At 45.1% G+C, this 14,331-nt stretch overlaps 1 protein-coding gene across 1 annotated transcript; it reads left to right on the top strand.

The window, feature by feature from the left end:
- The first annotated feature begins 7,798 nt into the window (after positions 1–7,798).
- LOC127337992 (uncharacterized) lies at positions 7,799–10,223 on the top strand. The gene is made up of 4 exons (XM_071826900.1): positions 7,799–8,210; positions 8,297–8,511; positions 9,407–9,913; positions 10,023–10,223. The coding sequence occupies exons 1-4, from the start codon at positions 7,799–7,801 to the stop codon at positions 10,221–10,223; spliced, it is 1,335 nt and encodes a 444-aa protein (XP_071683001.1).
- Positions 10,224–14,331: the final 4,108 nt, after the last annotated feature.

The raw sequence follows: 14,331 nt of genomic DNA, 5'->3' as shown, positions 1-14,331 counted from the left end.
TGTAGTTGTATACTGGCTCCACGGATGTAACGCGGATCAACACCGCAGATTTCTCGGAAGAAGAGCTTCGTGCCGAAGTTAGGCGTTTGACGCACTTCAGCCAAGAAGACCCTATTTCACGGGTATCAGTTCAAGTCCCATACGAGCTTCATCGACTTCCAGCTAAGGTAGTTTTGTCATTTGACTTTTTTCATATTTTACTGGTCGTACTCGATACTGATGATTTTTCTTTGCTTTGCCAGGCTTCTACTGTCATAAGGTGTTTTCCTCCTGCACCCGAGACTGGAGTAGCTCCCGAAGACGATGACCTCTCCAGGGACATTGAAGAAGATGCTGAGGTGGTCGAGGATAGCGATGCCTCCAAAGAAAATAAGGAAGCAGAAGAAGAAGATGACGATGCGCCATTTTTTCCAGGCGTCGAAAGGTAGTTGCTGATGAACTTATTGATACGACAGAGTCAAGCCCTAGCGGGCAAAATGATGATGAAGTTGATCGAAACCTCCCTGCCGTGGCAGCTCCCGAAACTTCGACTGCTCCAGCATCTAAGCGGCCATCAGGTTTCTTCACTGATGAAGATGTTCTGATGTCTGTCTCGTAAGCATATTTTCCTCCATGTCTTGTTGGAATTCTTAATAATCTTTGTCCATATAGCTGATGGGATGAACACTTGTTTACTAGTTCTGATGAAAACATGGATCCTCCTCCTCCAAAGAAGGCGAAGATCAGCTCCGAGAGGATGGTGTCGACAAGGATAGAAGTGCCAATATCTACTGAAGAAGCACCAATTGTTCCTCCAATGCCGAAAAGGAGACTGAGGAAACAAAAAGAGCATGTTCTTCCAACAGTTCCTTCTGCAGATGCTCCTATTTCGTCGTCTTCGAAGGGACACGTAAGTGCCGTTATATCTTTTCGTTTTTCTTCCTGATAACCCATACCCGAGTAGCCCCCAAGCCTATAGTTGGCTTGCTCCTGCCGAGTATTGGCTTGATGGTCTTTTAATTGTTTCAACAAAACTTTTTGTTTCATTACTGCAGCCCATTCAAGCCATAGTAGATATGGTGGTGGACTTTGCTGCTCAATTCATCCACCTTGAAGCTGAAAACGTTCGTCTTCAAGAAGTTTCCAAATCTTCGTCTGAGCAACTGGAAAAAGCAAACAAACTGGCAGCCGAAGCTCGAGGAGAGGCAGCGAATTTGAGGAAAGAGCTGGATCTCCTGAAGGCGAAGATGGAGGAGGAGGAGGAGCAGCAGAAGATAGAGGCACAAACCCGATCAGATAAGAAGGAGGGCGATCTCTGCAAATCTATCGAGACCTTGCTGGGTAAGTTGCTTCGACTCCTTTATCCCTCTTTTCTTGCAAAAACTGCTTTTTATTTTACAACACTTATTCTCCATAATGTTTTAGGTTCTGCCGATATCCCTGTTGACCGTACGAATAGGCTTCGGGTCGATTCTATGTCGGATGCTATTTCGTTCGCCGTAGACTCCAGTGATCAAATTAAAGAACTTCTGAAGAAAACCAAGGGAGCTCTATCGAAGCTGTTCTTCTTGATATTCCCGAAGCTGGAGTAGCAGAAGACCCCGGAGGAGCTGGCGAATGCCTTCTTTGTCGATACCAATGATACTATTGAGGTACTGAAACGCACTTCACATCTCTATGGAGCGCTTCTTGCGTTCCAACTTTTAATGGGGTACAGCTTTGAAGCCAACATGGAGCGGTTAACAAAAGCGCTGCCGAAGAATGAGGATGGCTCGGCTGTCGACCTTGGTCTTTATAGCAATCCAGCGTACAGATGTGCACGCCAGCTCCTCAAGTTGATAGAAGCCCAGAAGAAACAATCTGCTTCTGAAGCTGTCCCAAGCACATCTACGCAAATTCGGGCACCTTGACTCTGTTTATGCCTTTTAGTTGTAATTTGAATACCTTTTGACTAATTTCTTGTAATGAGACACGCTGGCTTTGTTGCCAGTACCTTCTTTTGTGAATGCATTTCATAATGAAACAACTTGATGCTCCCGATGGGAGTTGAAATCAATGATCTATTGTTGATTTTCTGAATATGCATGTCCGATGATTTGTTGCAGGTGACTTCGAGTGTTTCTTATGTCGAATGTTCCCTAGGCTCTGCGACTGGCAATGACTCTGAGGTTGTGCGATAGTTACGCAGAAAAATATCCCAGATGGAAAAAGACTTAGTTGGTATTCATGCCATGGCAGCAGTGGTGAAAAACAAGGGTGAATTAGCTACCGAAGTCGAGCAATGTGCATTGGACGAGCTGCAGAAGGCCACTGAAAATCTGAATTGTAAGTAATCGATATTTTCCTGTCCTTTGGGTTTTCTTGATGTTCTCGCCTTTTTATAGATTGATATTCCTTTTTTGTCAACAGTCATTGCTTTGAATGTACTAGAAGAGAATAGACAAGTGCATGAGAAGATCGAAGCCATGACTGATCTGTTGCACCCACAGAGCACAACTTGGACTAGTAAGTCGAAGGCTGCAATTGTAGCTAAGTTTAAATATCGGGTGGAGCAGGTGCATGGTTTCTTCGATAAATGCCATGCAAACCTAGCCATGGTGTGGCAAACCATGTTTCCTCTTGATCCAACCCCTTCAACTTTGTTAGCTTTGATGGCAAAATTCAAGAATCCTATCAGAGTTCAGGCTCTAATACGCAAGGAACTTTTGGCCAGAGCTGAACCTGCACTTGCTTTCGTGCTAGCTCCTTATCCGACACTTGATTTAGAATCAATTGCTAAAGCCGACGTGGAGCTTCACCAGTATTATCCAGTCGTAAGGCGCCCTGCTTCGATTATGGTTGCCAGAATGGAGGCAGGTACCGAAGCAGATTTGCGGACCCGAACTGACCAAGGAGCATGAAGACCATGCAATGTTTATTTTGTAATTATATTGATGCCTTTGACCTTTGTCAGTCAAATTGTACTTTGTAATTGAAGACGATGTTCTTTTTATAACACCGTGTATTGATGATGTTCTTTTATAACATCAAACTATACCGATGATGTTCTTTTTATAACATCGAGTGCAGTTAAATTCGTGGCTCGAGTATCTTAAAAAATGATTTTTGGCATAGAACGATATTTTTAGTTTGTATGATGTCGATGGCAACTTTATGAGTGATCAATTCATGTTGCGCTCTCGATGACCCCTTAGAAATCGCAATATGTTTTTGCGGAGCCGTGTGTATTTTGTATCGGCAGCAGCCCCCGTGTCAACGAGGGAACTATGCGGTCGACTGGCTTCGTAGCTCAAGTACCGTAAGAACGATGTACTGGCGTGGCCTTTTATTTTTGTGTAATTTCCATCAATTGCAGCACTCGCATGTTCCATGAGGCTTTGTGAAAACATTTGTTTTTCTATAGATTTTCATCAGTCGCAACACTCGCATGTTCCATAAGGCTTTGATGATATCGTTCATATTTTGATTGTAGTCCATAGATTTTCATCAATTGCAGCACTCGCATGTTCCATGGGGCTTTGATGAAATCGCTCGTATTTTGATTGTAGTCCATAGATTTTAATCAATTGCAGCACTCGCATGTTCCATGAGGCTTTGATGAAATCGTGGGACAAAAAACTATCGGCTGTAGCCCCGAAGTATATTATCTAGTATGCTTACTTCATTGATAGTATAAAAAGTTTGAGGTAGTTATTGCTTATACGATGTTTCTCTTGGTTTCAAACGCTCCCGATGGGAGTTAACGCAGAAATCGAAGACTGGTAATGAGCTCCCGAATAATAATCTGGTGCGTCTGTATTAGGCGAGATAATAGTTGCATGAACGAAGTAGTACTTTCATGAATAATATGCAACTGAGGTATACATTGTCTCGAGTATGGCTAAGAAGCCTTATTTGAATAAAAAGGGAGGCAAAAATGTCCTAAACATAGAATCGTCGCAATTGTGCAACGTTCCATGGGTTGCTTTCGACCAGTCCAGTTGTAGTATTCTTGATGCGGTAGGCGCCTCCTGGAAAGACTTCAGTGACGATGTAAGGTCCTTCCTAGGGAGATTCTAGCATTAGATGTCCTTTTTGTTTCAGCCGTAATATTAGGTCTCCGACGTTGAAACTTCGATTGCGTACCCTTCGGCTGTGATAGTTTCGTATCGCCTGCTGATATACAACTGTTCTTGCCAAAGCGATGTCTCGAGCTTCATCTACGAGATCCACGGCATCTTGGAGTGCTTGAATAGAGTCGCTCTCATTGTACGTAACAACCTGAGGCGCCTCAATCCGGACATCGGTAGGCAAAACAGCTTCGGCTCCATGTACCAGAAAGAAGGGGGTGTGTTGCGTTGATCTATTTGGTGTGGTGCGTAGGCTCCATAGTACCGATGGTAATTCTTCGACCCACGCGCCAGCTACCTTTGTGAGATGCTTTTTTATGCCATCACAAATTGGACCGTTAATCTTTTCCACCTGACCATTGCTTTGAGGATGTGCCACTGGAGCGAAGCTGAGTTTGATGCCAAGCCTTTCGCAAAATTGATGAAACTCATCAGAGGCAAAGTTGCTTCCATTGTCCGTTATGATGCTGTGCGGTACGCCGAAGCGAAAAGTGATGCCATGGAAGAATTTGGCAGCTGTTGCAGCTATTTGGTTGGTTACTGGTATAGCCTCTATCCATTTGGTGAAGTTGTCAACTGCGACCAATAGATAAGTATGTCCTCCTGGTGAAGATTTTGGCATTGGTCCGACTTGGTCGAGTCCCCATTGCGCGAAGGGCCACGCGAGAGGTATTGTCATCAGGTCTGTGGCTTGGGCATGTGGTTTTGGCGCAAAGCGTTGGCAGGGATCACATTTCATGACTAGCTCCCTAGCGTCTGCTGCTGCCATTGGCCAATAAAACCCAGCTCTAAAAGCTTTGGCGACAAGCGCTCGGCTGCTCGCGTGGTGACCACACATTCCCTCATGTATTTCTCGTAGCAAGGCTTTTCCATCTTCGAGCGCGATGCATCATTGGAATATACCAGATATACTTCATTTGTAGAGTTTGCCTGCTACACCGTGTATGCCTTAGAACGGCGCACGATACGCCGTGCTTCTACCGGGTCGTCAAGCAGTTCCTGCCGAAGTAAATATGCAAGGAAAGGATGAGTCCAAACAGGCTCGAGGAGCAAAACTTGCTGGCTTGGGCCAATAACAGTGTTTGTATCGGTTGCTTGAGGCGGAGTCCCTGAGTCGGTAGCCGACTGTGTGGGGGGTGCCGAGGTTTTGACCTTGATAGATAGCTGATTGATCACTTCGCAGAAAACTCCGTCCAGAATCACAGCACATGTGGAACCGATGTTTGCTAAAGTATAGGCCTCTTCATTACTTGCTCTGCCAATATGTTTTAGTTCGCAACCTTCAAATTTCCCTTCCATCGACCGGTACAGCTCTCAATAAGCAATCATATTGTCGCTGACTGTGTCACACAGATTCATCGACTGCTGGACAACGAGGTTTGAGTCTCCATAAATTTCCAAGCGTGTGGTGCCACAGGCCTTGGCCATACGCATGCCGTGCAACAATGCTTCAAACTCTGCTTCATTGTTTGTTGGTAGCGGGAAATTCATCCTTAGTACATACTTCGTCTTATCGCCGTGAGGTGATATGAGGACTACCCCAGCACTAGCGCCCATACTCCGCTTTGATCCATCAAAATACATAGTCCAGGAACCCGATGTGTCAGGAGCAGCCGGTGTTTGTGACTGAATCCAATCAACGAAGAAATCGTACAGTGCCAACTCGATGACCACTGAGATACTCGCCCTGTAGCATCCCGATTGGTGAGTATGTTCTTTAGTGGGGCCTCGGTGACGACGATAATTGGGTGTTCCGCGAAATAGTGCCGCAGCTTTCGTGCTGTCATCCATACGGCATATGCCAGCTTCTGATAATGTGGGTACCGCTGTTTAGCTGGCGTGAGTACTTCACTGAGGTAGTAGACGGGATGTTGTACACCGTGGACTTTCCCTTCTTCTTCCCGTTCGACTCAGTAAATTACATAAAACTACCACATTTGGGGTAACAGTCACAGGCTAGTACCAACAATGGTAATTTTCCCACATAAATACCACTCATGGGGTAGCTCGTTACCGATTGCGCAGATAGTCCTCTGATAGTGTTTTAACACTGGAGGGCCCACTGTCAGGTGCTAACTCGGACAAATGGCCATCGCGAGCCGTTAACGCGCGTTAGGGTTTAGACCTGGGCGTGCGACCGGTCGGAACCCGTTTTCTTTTCCTCTTTCATTTCCCCCTAGTTCTTCCTCGAGCTGTCGGAGATGGAGGCGGCGAGTCCGGCACATGGTGGCGGTGGTGGCGGCACTGGTGGTGGAGGGAACTCTAGAGGTAGTGCTAGTGCTGGAGAAGGAGAGGCCGCCATCTTCGACGATGGCTTGGATGAGCTGTGGCCGAGGCGGCCATCGTCGGTGGTGTAGAGGCTCACCGAGATGTGGGTGGAGAACCCGGAGACGAGTGCGCGGTGGACAAGCGGCCTAGGCGGAGTTGAGTAAGTACTTCTCCTCTTTCTCCATCGCCTCTCTCGATTAGTAACCCGTAGGGCAAAAATTCTCACGGAATTAGGGCTAGGGCTTATCGATTTGAACTGAATAGGCTTGTTTAATTTACTCTGTAGTTTGGACCCTGAAGTCTGGGACATCAGGATTCATTTTTATGGAATGGATAATCTCGAGAGGTCAATTGGCCGTGATGATATTACTTACATGAATATCATTGCAATGATTGAAACCCGAGGCTATCGATTTGGTGATTCAGTGTACTGCAGAATGGGTGAGGAAATGCATTTGGTTGAGAACAATAAAAAAATCTATGAACTGTTACTGCATTTCGATGACACACAAGTGTTAGACTTGACTGTCAAGAGGGGCAGAGATGTAGTGTCTAAGGAAAATTAAAGTGGTGAACAAGGTAGCATAGCAGGGGATAATTCATCATGCCTTATTAATTATTCAGCTCCAATTGTGTATGATTTCAGTCCTCTTCCTGTGTATTCCATGAATGATGATGGTCAGGTATTTACTAGCCAAGTTGCTAGTAATAATCCAGTTGCTTTGAGCCAACCCAGCCAGAATTTGGAGAATTCTATAGCACTGTCAAAGAGTGATGATGATGCAGAGTATGATTATGACATGGGAGACTTTGCTAATTCTGCACAAGTTAGGAGTGAGGAGCAGGCTGAAGTTGCTGAAATTGTGGAGGCAATGAGAAAGCAGAGAGAGGATCCACTGACACATTGTGAAGGGGATACAGATATTGAAGATCTGTTTGTTGAAGAAGATGTTGAAGAAGAAGCTGAACCTGTGCATGTGCCAGAGAAGAAATCAAAGCAGCTTGTTAAGAGGAAAGGATACACTAACAGGTCCCATTCAGCTTCTGTTATTGATGATGGAATTGGCTAGATACCATCTGATGATGAAGAGAAATGCCCTGGTTTTCTACCAGAGAATGATGATGATGGGTTTGAACCTTTGTAAATGATCCCACCTAAAGGCAGAAAGAGTAGAGCAAAGAAATGGCCATTAAGGATCTGGTATGATGACAAAAGGCTGCAAGCACATGAGAAACTTGCTATGCACATGTGCTTTACAGATGTTGAGCAGTTCAGTGATGCATTGATTAATTTGCATATAGCACAAAGTAGGAATTTCCACTATCATAGAAACTCCAATGTTAGAATTCTTGTGGACTGCCTAAAGAGAGACGACATAGGGTGTAAATTCTACATCACTGCACCAGAAATAAAAGGAGAGAAGACATTTGTCATTAGGAAGATGAACCTTGTGCACACATGTGAGACTAGCACTGACAGTACAAGGGTCAGTGCAAGATGGCTAGCTAAAAAGTATGAGGGTCTCTTCAGATCAGATCCTAATACATGCATCCAGACATTGATTGATAGTGCTAAGCTTCACCATGGTGTTGATGTGCCTAGGATGATGGCATACAGGGCTAAAAATCATGCTCTTGATGCTGTCTTAGGTGACCACAGAGAGCAGTACTTCAGACTTAGAGATTGGGCACAAACAGTCATTGATACAAACCCTGGCAGCAGGGTTATTGTCCAAACAGTCACTCCTCCTCCTTCTGAAGAGAATCCCCACCCAGGCCCTACTTTTCATGGTCTATTCTTCTGTATTAATGGAGCCAGAGAGGGATTTCTAAAAGGCTGCAGACCATTCGTAGGTAATGACTACAATTTGTTTGAGTATCTACATTGTGTGTCAGCATTACAATAAGTTTCAGTTTCTAAACATAGGTTTGCAATGCAGGTTTGGATGGTTGCTTCATCAAACTATGCACTGGAGCACAAATTTTGGCAGCAACAGGTAGAGATGGGAATAACAACATGTTCCCTATTGCCTTTGCAGTAGTTCCAAAAGAGGACACAACAAATTGGTGCTGGTTTTTGACTCAGCTCAAGTATGCTTTAGGTGGAGACCAAGGGGAGTTTGGGAATTACACAATTATGTCTGACAGACAGAAGGTGTGTACCTAGCTCTTGTCTATTTCCTATTACCTAACTATCCTATGCTATGCTAAATGGTAGTGACTTAGATTTTACGACATCGTCGACACAAATGATACCCTAGGCTAAATGGTAGTGACTTAGAGTTTACGATATCGTCGACACGAATGATATCCTAAGTTAAATGGTAGTGACTTCGAGTTTACGACATCGTCGACACTAATGATATCCTAAGTTAAATGGTAGTGACTTAGAGTTTATGACATCGTCGACACAAATGATACCCTAAGCTAATGACTTAGGATACCATTTGTGCCGACGATGTCGTAAACTCTAAGACATTACCATTTAGCTTAGGGAAGCATTTGTGTCGACGATGTCGTAAACTCTAAGATGTCGTAAACTCTAAGACACTTAGAGTTTACGACATCGTCGACACAAATGCTAATGTCTTTAAATGTACAGGGACTTCTGAAAGCAGTGACCCAAGTCTTTCCTAATGCACATCAAAGAAATTGTTTGCGACACATTTATGCAAATTTCCAAACAGCTGGGTTCAGAGGTGAAGATTTGAAAAAATGCATGGATGCAGCCAGCCATGCCTACCATGTGAAACCGTTTGAGGTTGCAATGGAAACTTTGAAGGCTGAGAGTGAAGAAGCATGGAAATGGCTGAGTCAAATCCCTCCTCACACTTGGGCTAGGCATGCATTTGACACCAATTGCAAGATAGACCTGGTTGTTAACAACATCAGTGAGGTCTTTAACAGATACATCTTGGATGTAAGGAAGAAACCAATAAGAACAATGCTTATTGGCATAAAAACAAATTGATGACTGGAATCATGAGAAGAGGGTTGGTGTTGGTAGAGCTGGCTGGGTAATAACTCCTCACTTCACTGAGCAGCTATAGCTGGCCAAGAAGTACTCCAGAGCATGCACCCCAAGGATTGCAGGCACAAATCTGTGGGAAGTGACAAATGGGAAAGGTGATCAGACACATGCTGTCAACTTGGAGGCTAGAACATGTGGATGCAGGAGATGGGATGTCACAGGGCTGCCTTGCAATCATGCTTGCAGTGCTATAATCAAGGCCAAGCAAAAACCAGAGGATTATGTGAGCCATTTTTTCAAGAAACCAATGTATGTTGAAGCATACAAGCCTATGATATATCTAGTGCCTGGGCAACATGATAGGACAAAGACTGACACTCCAGACATTGTACCTCCTTACTTCAAGATCAACAAAGGAAGAAAGCAAGAGAAGAGAAGAAAGGGCAAGTTTGAGATGCCAAAGCCTAAAAGTACTTCAAGGATGGGGACAATTACCTGCTCCAACTGTAAACTACAGGGACATAAGTACACAAGCTGCACCCAGCAGCTGAGGCCAGATCTTCTTAATAGAAAGAACAAACATGTGGTAAGTACATTGTCACTTCCATTGTTGACTGAAATTTGCAATCTTTATTTAGTAACCTGCATTTTGTGTAACAACAGCCTAACAGAGGTGAGGATGCTCCTCCTACAAGCTCTTCTACTGCTCCAACAGCTCCTCCAAGTGCTCCTACTGCTCCAAGTGCTCCACCAAGTGCTCCTCCAAGGGCTCCTACTGCACCAAGTGCTCCTCCAAGGGCTCCTACTGCTCCAAGTGCTCCACCAAGTGCTCCTACTGCCACAAGGGCTCCACCAAGTGCTCCTACTACCACAAGGGCTCCACCAAGTGCTCCTAATGCCACAAGGGCTCCTCCAAGTGCTGCAAGCTAGGCATCATATGCTACACCAAGGACTGCTACTCCTGTTCCTACACCAGGTCCAAGAACTGCTTTTTCTCCTCCAAGAACTGCTGCAGCAGCGGGTAGAAGGGCTCCTACAGAGTCTGAGTATGAAGCAGGTTATCCAGCATACAAGAAGATAAGGACATGCTCCTATCCCAACTATGGTTACTCTGCTGAAGAGGATGAGCAGGAAGGAGGTCCTTCCAACTGATTTAGCTTGTGATTCCTGGTTTCTTTTGCCCATCTAGATGTACTGTAATGGTTATGGTTGTTGCTTCTGGACATGTACTAATGGTTATGGTTGTTGCTTCTGGGCATGTAGTACTGGTTATGGTTGTTGCTTTTGGACATGTAGTACCGGTTATGGTTGTTTCTTTTGGAATATGTTTGTTGCTTCTGTCATGTGTTATGTAGTAACTGGTACAAATATTATTTATGACTATGCCTTGTGCATTTCCTGCCAAATACTATGTCCATTTCCTTCTATATATTAACTGGTGCATTTGCTTTTGTGTTATATAGTAGCTGGTGCATTTCCTTCTGAATTCCTGAATTGCTGTCAATATTATGTCCAATTTGCTGCCTCCATTTAGTGCCTCCGGCGACCATAAATGGGCGGCACCACCATCAAGGACCTGGCTCCAGCGACCATAAATGGGTGGCACCGCCGTGCTTACCAGATACAACAATTATCAGATACAACCAAACAATTATCAGATACAACCGAACTGCTTTTCAATCAACAAAAGTGCACAGACTTATCAGATACAACAATTATAACAGATACAACCAAACTGCACACAAATATAGATCACTGACATCAATTTTGATCCATTACACAAGACATAGATCCATACAGACCAAGTAATTATTTAGATCCATTACATAGAGGCAACAGAAAGGCTAGTACACCACTGACATTATGGTTCACTGACATAGGCAACAGAAAGGCTAGTACAACACATATAGATCCATTACATAGAGGCAATTTATTACATGATAACAATTCATTCTTCACAGAGCTCAGCAATCTTCTTGATCTTGGCTCTATGGTCATGGGCAAGCTTCAGAAGATCTGCCACATAGAACTCTACCTTCCTCTTTTCATCCATCACAGTGGCAACAGAGCCTTCCAGCTTCTTATTCTCTTCATTCAATCTAGCAACATGGCACTCCAGATTCTTCTTTTCTTCAAGCAAAGTAGTAATAGAGCACTCCATTTTCTTCCTTTCTACCTTCTGCCTCTTTGCTGTTTCAAGCTCCAAGTCATCAGTGGTAACCTCTACAACATACTCCAAAGCATTGCCCAGCTGTTTATGCAGCTCCAAATTCCTCTTCTCTAAATCCCTCTTTGCCAAAACCAAATGGTAATTCTTAGTTGCATACTCCACATTGCCATGGATTCTTGAGTCCCTCTCATGCTCATACTGCAGCCAAAGCTTGCACAAAGCTTGCCTCAATTCAACTGGCCATGGACCACCTACCCAATGAATCTTCTCACACATTGCATCATCCAAAACATTGATACAAAATTTGTAAAGCACTAGCTAAATATGTACAACTAATATCACTAAGCAAAGGCAGTGTGAAGGACCAATGTCAAGTACCAGTAAGCACTAGCTAAAGATCAATTAACCTACCTTGCATCCACATCCCAGGAATTTTCTCCCAGTGTTTTCTCCTTCGAAGCAAACATATCTGTACATGGGCATGTCATGTTTGCACCTAAAATCGGAGTCATCATAACCAGTGTAGTTTGGCTCTAGGGTGGTTGCTGGGATCTAAACAAGGGCATAGGAAGCAAAATGTTACAAACCGTCAATGAATCGAAGCTCCTCTGAACAAAAACCCAAATCGGACAACTGAAACCCTAACCCTGCACTTACCGGCGGACGAGGACTAGGGTCGTGGCCATTAGCGAACTCCGACAGCAGGCTGTCGTCGCTGCTCTCTCCATCATCCCACGATGGCATGGTGACGCGGTGTCGCGGAGATGCAGCGACGCGGCGGCGCGGCGGCGCGAGAGCGGCCGAGTGAGGGGAAGAACTGAATGACTGGTTCTGACCGGTCGCACGCCCAGGTCTAAACCCTAACGCGCGTTAACAGCTCGCGACGGCCGTTTGTCCGAGTCAGCACCTGATAGTGGGCCCTCCAGTGTTAAAACGCTATCAGAGGACTATCTGCGCAATCGGTAACGAGCTGCCCCATGAGTGGTATTTATGTGGGAAAATTACCAGTGTTGGTACTAACCTGTCAAATGCGCCTCAAATGTGGCAGTTTTATGTAATTTACTCCGTTGGACTACTAGTACGGTGCTGACCACCTGACTTGTGGCGGCGATGTAGAGTAGCATTGGTTCCCTGTCGTGTGGGGTGACGAGAACCGGGGAAGTCGAAAGAACTTTCATGAGGTTATCAAAGGCGTCATGTGCTTCTGAGGTACACTCGAATTTTTCTGATTTCTTCTTTAGTTGATAGAAGGGCAATGTTTTTTCTCCAACTTGGCGATGAATCTGTTAAGAGCTGCCACCCATCCTGCTAATTGTTGCACCTGCTGCAAGTTTTTTGGCGGTTCCATATCGAGGACGGCCTTAATCTTGAGGGGATTGGCCTCGATCCCACGAGCAGATATAAAGTACCCGAGTACTTGGCTTCCAGGCACCCAGAAGAAGCATTTCTTCGGGTTCAGCTTGATTTTGTAATGGTCGAGGTTGTCAAACATTTCACGGAGGTCGTCGATGAGAGTAGAGGCATTCTTGGTCTTGACGACGATGTCGTCAATGTAGACTTTGATATTTCTGCCGATCTGTTCCCCGAGACAGGCTTGCATACACCGTTGATAGGTTGCTCCTACATTTTTTAACCCGAAAGTCATGACGTTGTAACAATAGACACCATGTGGTGTAATGAACGTCGTTAACTCTTGGTCTTCCTCCTTCAGTTTGATTTGGTTGTACCCAGAATAAGCATCAAGGGAAAGAAAGGCGATCGCAGCCCGCTGTGGAGTCGACAATTTGGTCGATACATGGTAATGGGAAGTGATCCTTGGGACAATGCTTGTTGAGGCTGGTGAAGTCGATGCACATCCGAAGAGCTGTCGTATCTTTCTTCAGTACCATCACTGGGTTAGCTACCCATTTGGCTTCCTTGAGTTCCCGTATAAACCCAGCTTTTCGGAGCCGATTAACTTCTTCGCCGATGGCTTTACGCTTTGGTTCCGAAAAGCGGCGTAGCGTTTGCTGGACAGGTTTAGCTTTAGGGTCAACATTGAGGGCGTGCTCAGCGAGTTCCCTGGGAATACATGGCATGTCGGATGGCTCCCATGCAAATATTTCCCAGCGCTCACGGAGGAACTCGATGAGCGCGCCTTCCTATGCGACAGTGAGATCAGCCGATGCATTGACTGTTTTCTTCGGGTCGGAGGGATGTACTTGATGCTTCTTTGCTTCTTTGGCAGCGTCAAACTCGTCGGTTTTGTTTTCCAATTATCGGTAGGTGGCTGCTCTTGATCGGTGAGTACGTCCAATGCATTAAGCTCCTCTCTGAACCCGAACTTGGAGGCGATCTTCTGAAATTCCTTATCGTAATTATCGGACCGAGAGAAACTTCCGTGAACTGTTATTGTGGTCCCATTATTTCCTGTCATCTTCAGTTTCAGGTACGCATAATGAGGGATTAACCTGAATTTAGGGTATGCTGGTCTTCCGAGAATAGCATGGTACTGTGATTCCCAATCTACTACCTCGAATTCGAGTCGTTCCCTCCTGAAATTATCGGGCGTGCCGAAGGCAACATCTAAGGAGATTTTCCCGAGCGGGTATGCGGGCAGGGTCGGGATGATGCCGTGAAAACCCGTGTCGGATTCTTTTAGCATATTGACTGTAATGCCCATTGCTCTCATTGTGCTTGCGAACAAAAGGTTTAAGCTGCTCCCGCCGTCCATAAATACCTTACTCATGTTGAATCCGCCAATCTGTGCTTCGAGTACCAAGGCAGCGTGACCTGGCCTGGGAACGGCAATCGGATGATCGGCCCTACTGAATAGGATACTCTGTTCTGACCAG

This window comes from Lolium perenne, chromosome 3, assembly GCF_019359855.2.
Source record: "Lolium perenne isolate Kyuss_39 chromosome 3, Kyuss_2.0, whole genome shotgun sequence".
NCBI classification, from domain to species: Eukaryota; Viridiplantae; Streptophyta; class Magnoliopsida; order Poales; family Poaceae; genus Lolium; species Lolium perenne.
Note: the sequence above shows the minus strand (reverse complement) of the source record. Positions and strands in the feature narration are given on the sequence as shown.

Bases quoted from the DNA above. Each gene is read 5' to 3' on its own strand.
- LOC127337992 (XM_071826900.1), top strand. From the start codon at position 7,799: ATGAACCTTGTGCACACATGTGAGACTAGCACTGACAGTACAAGGGTC. The intron at 8,211-8,296 runs GTAATGACTACA...TTTGCAATGCAG, and splicing joins AGGCTGCAGACCATTCGTAG to GTTTGGATGGTTGCTTCATC. The intron at 9,914-10,022 runs GTAAGTACATTG...TCCTCCTACAAG, and splicing joins ATAGAAAGAACAAACATGTG to CTCTTCTACTGCTCCAACAG.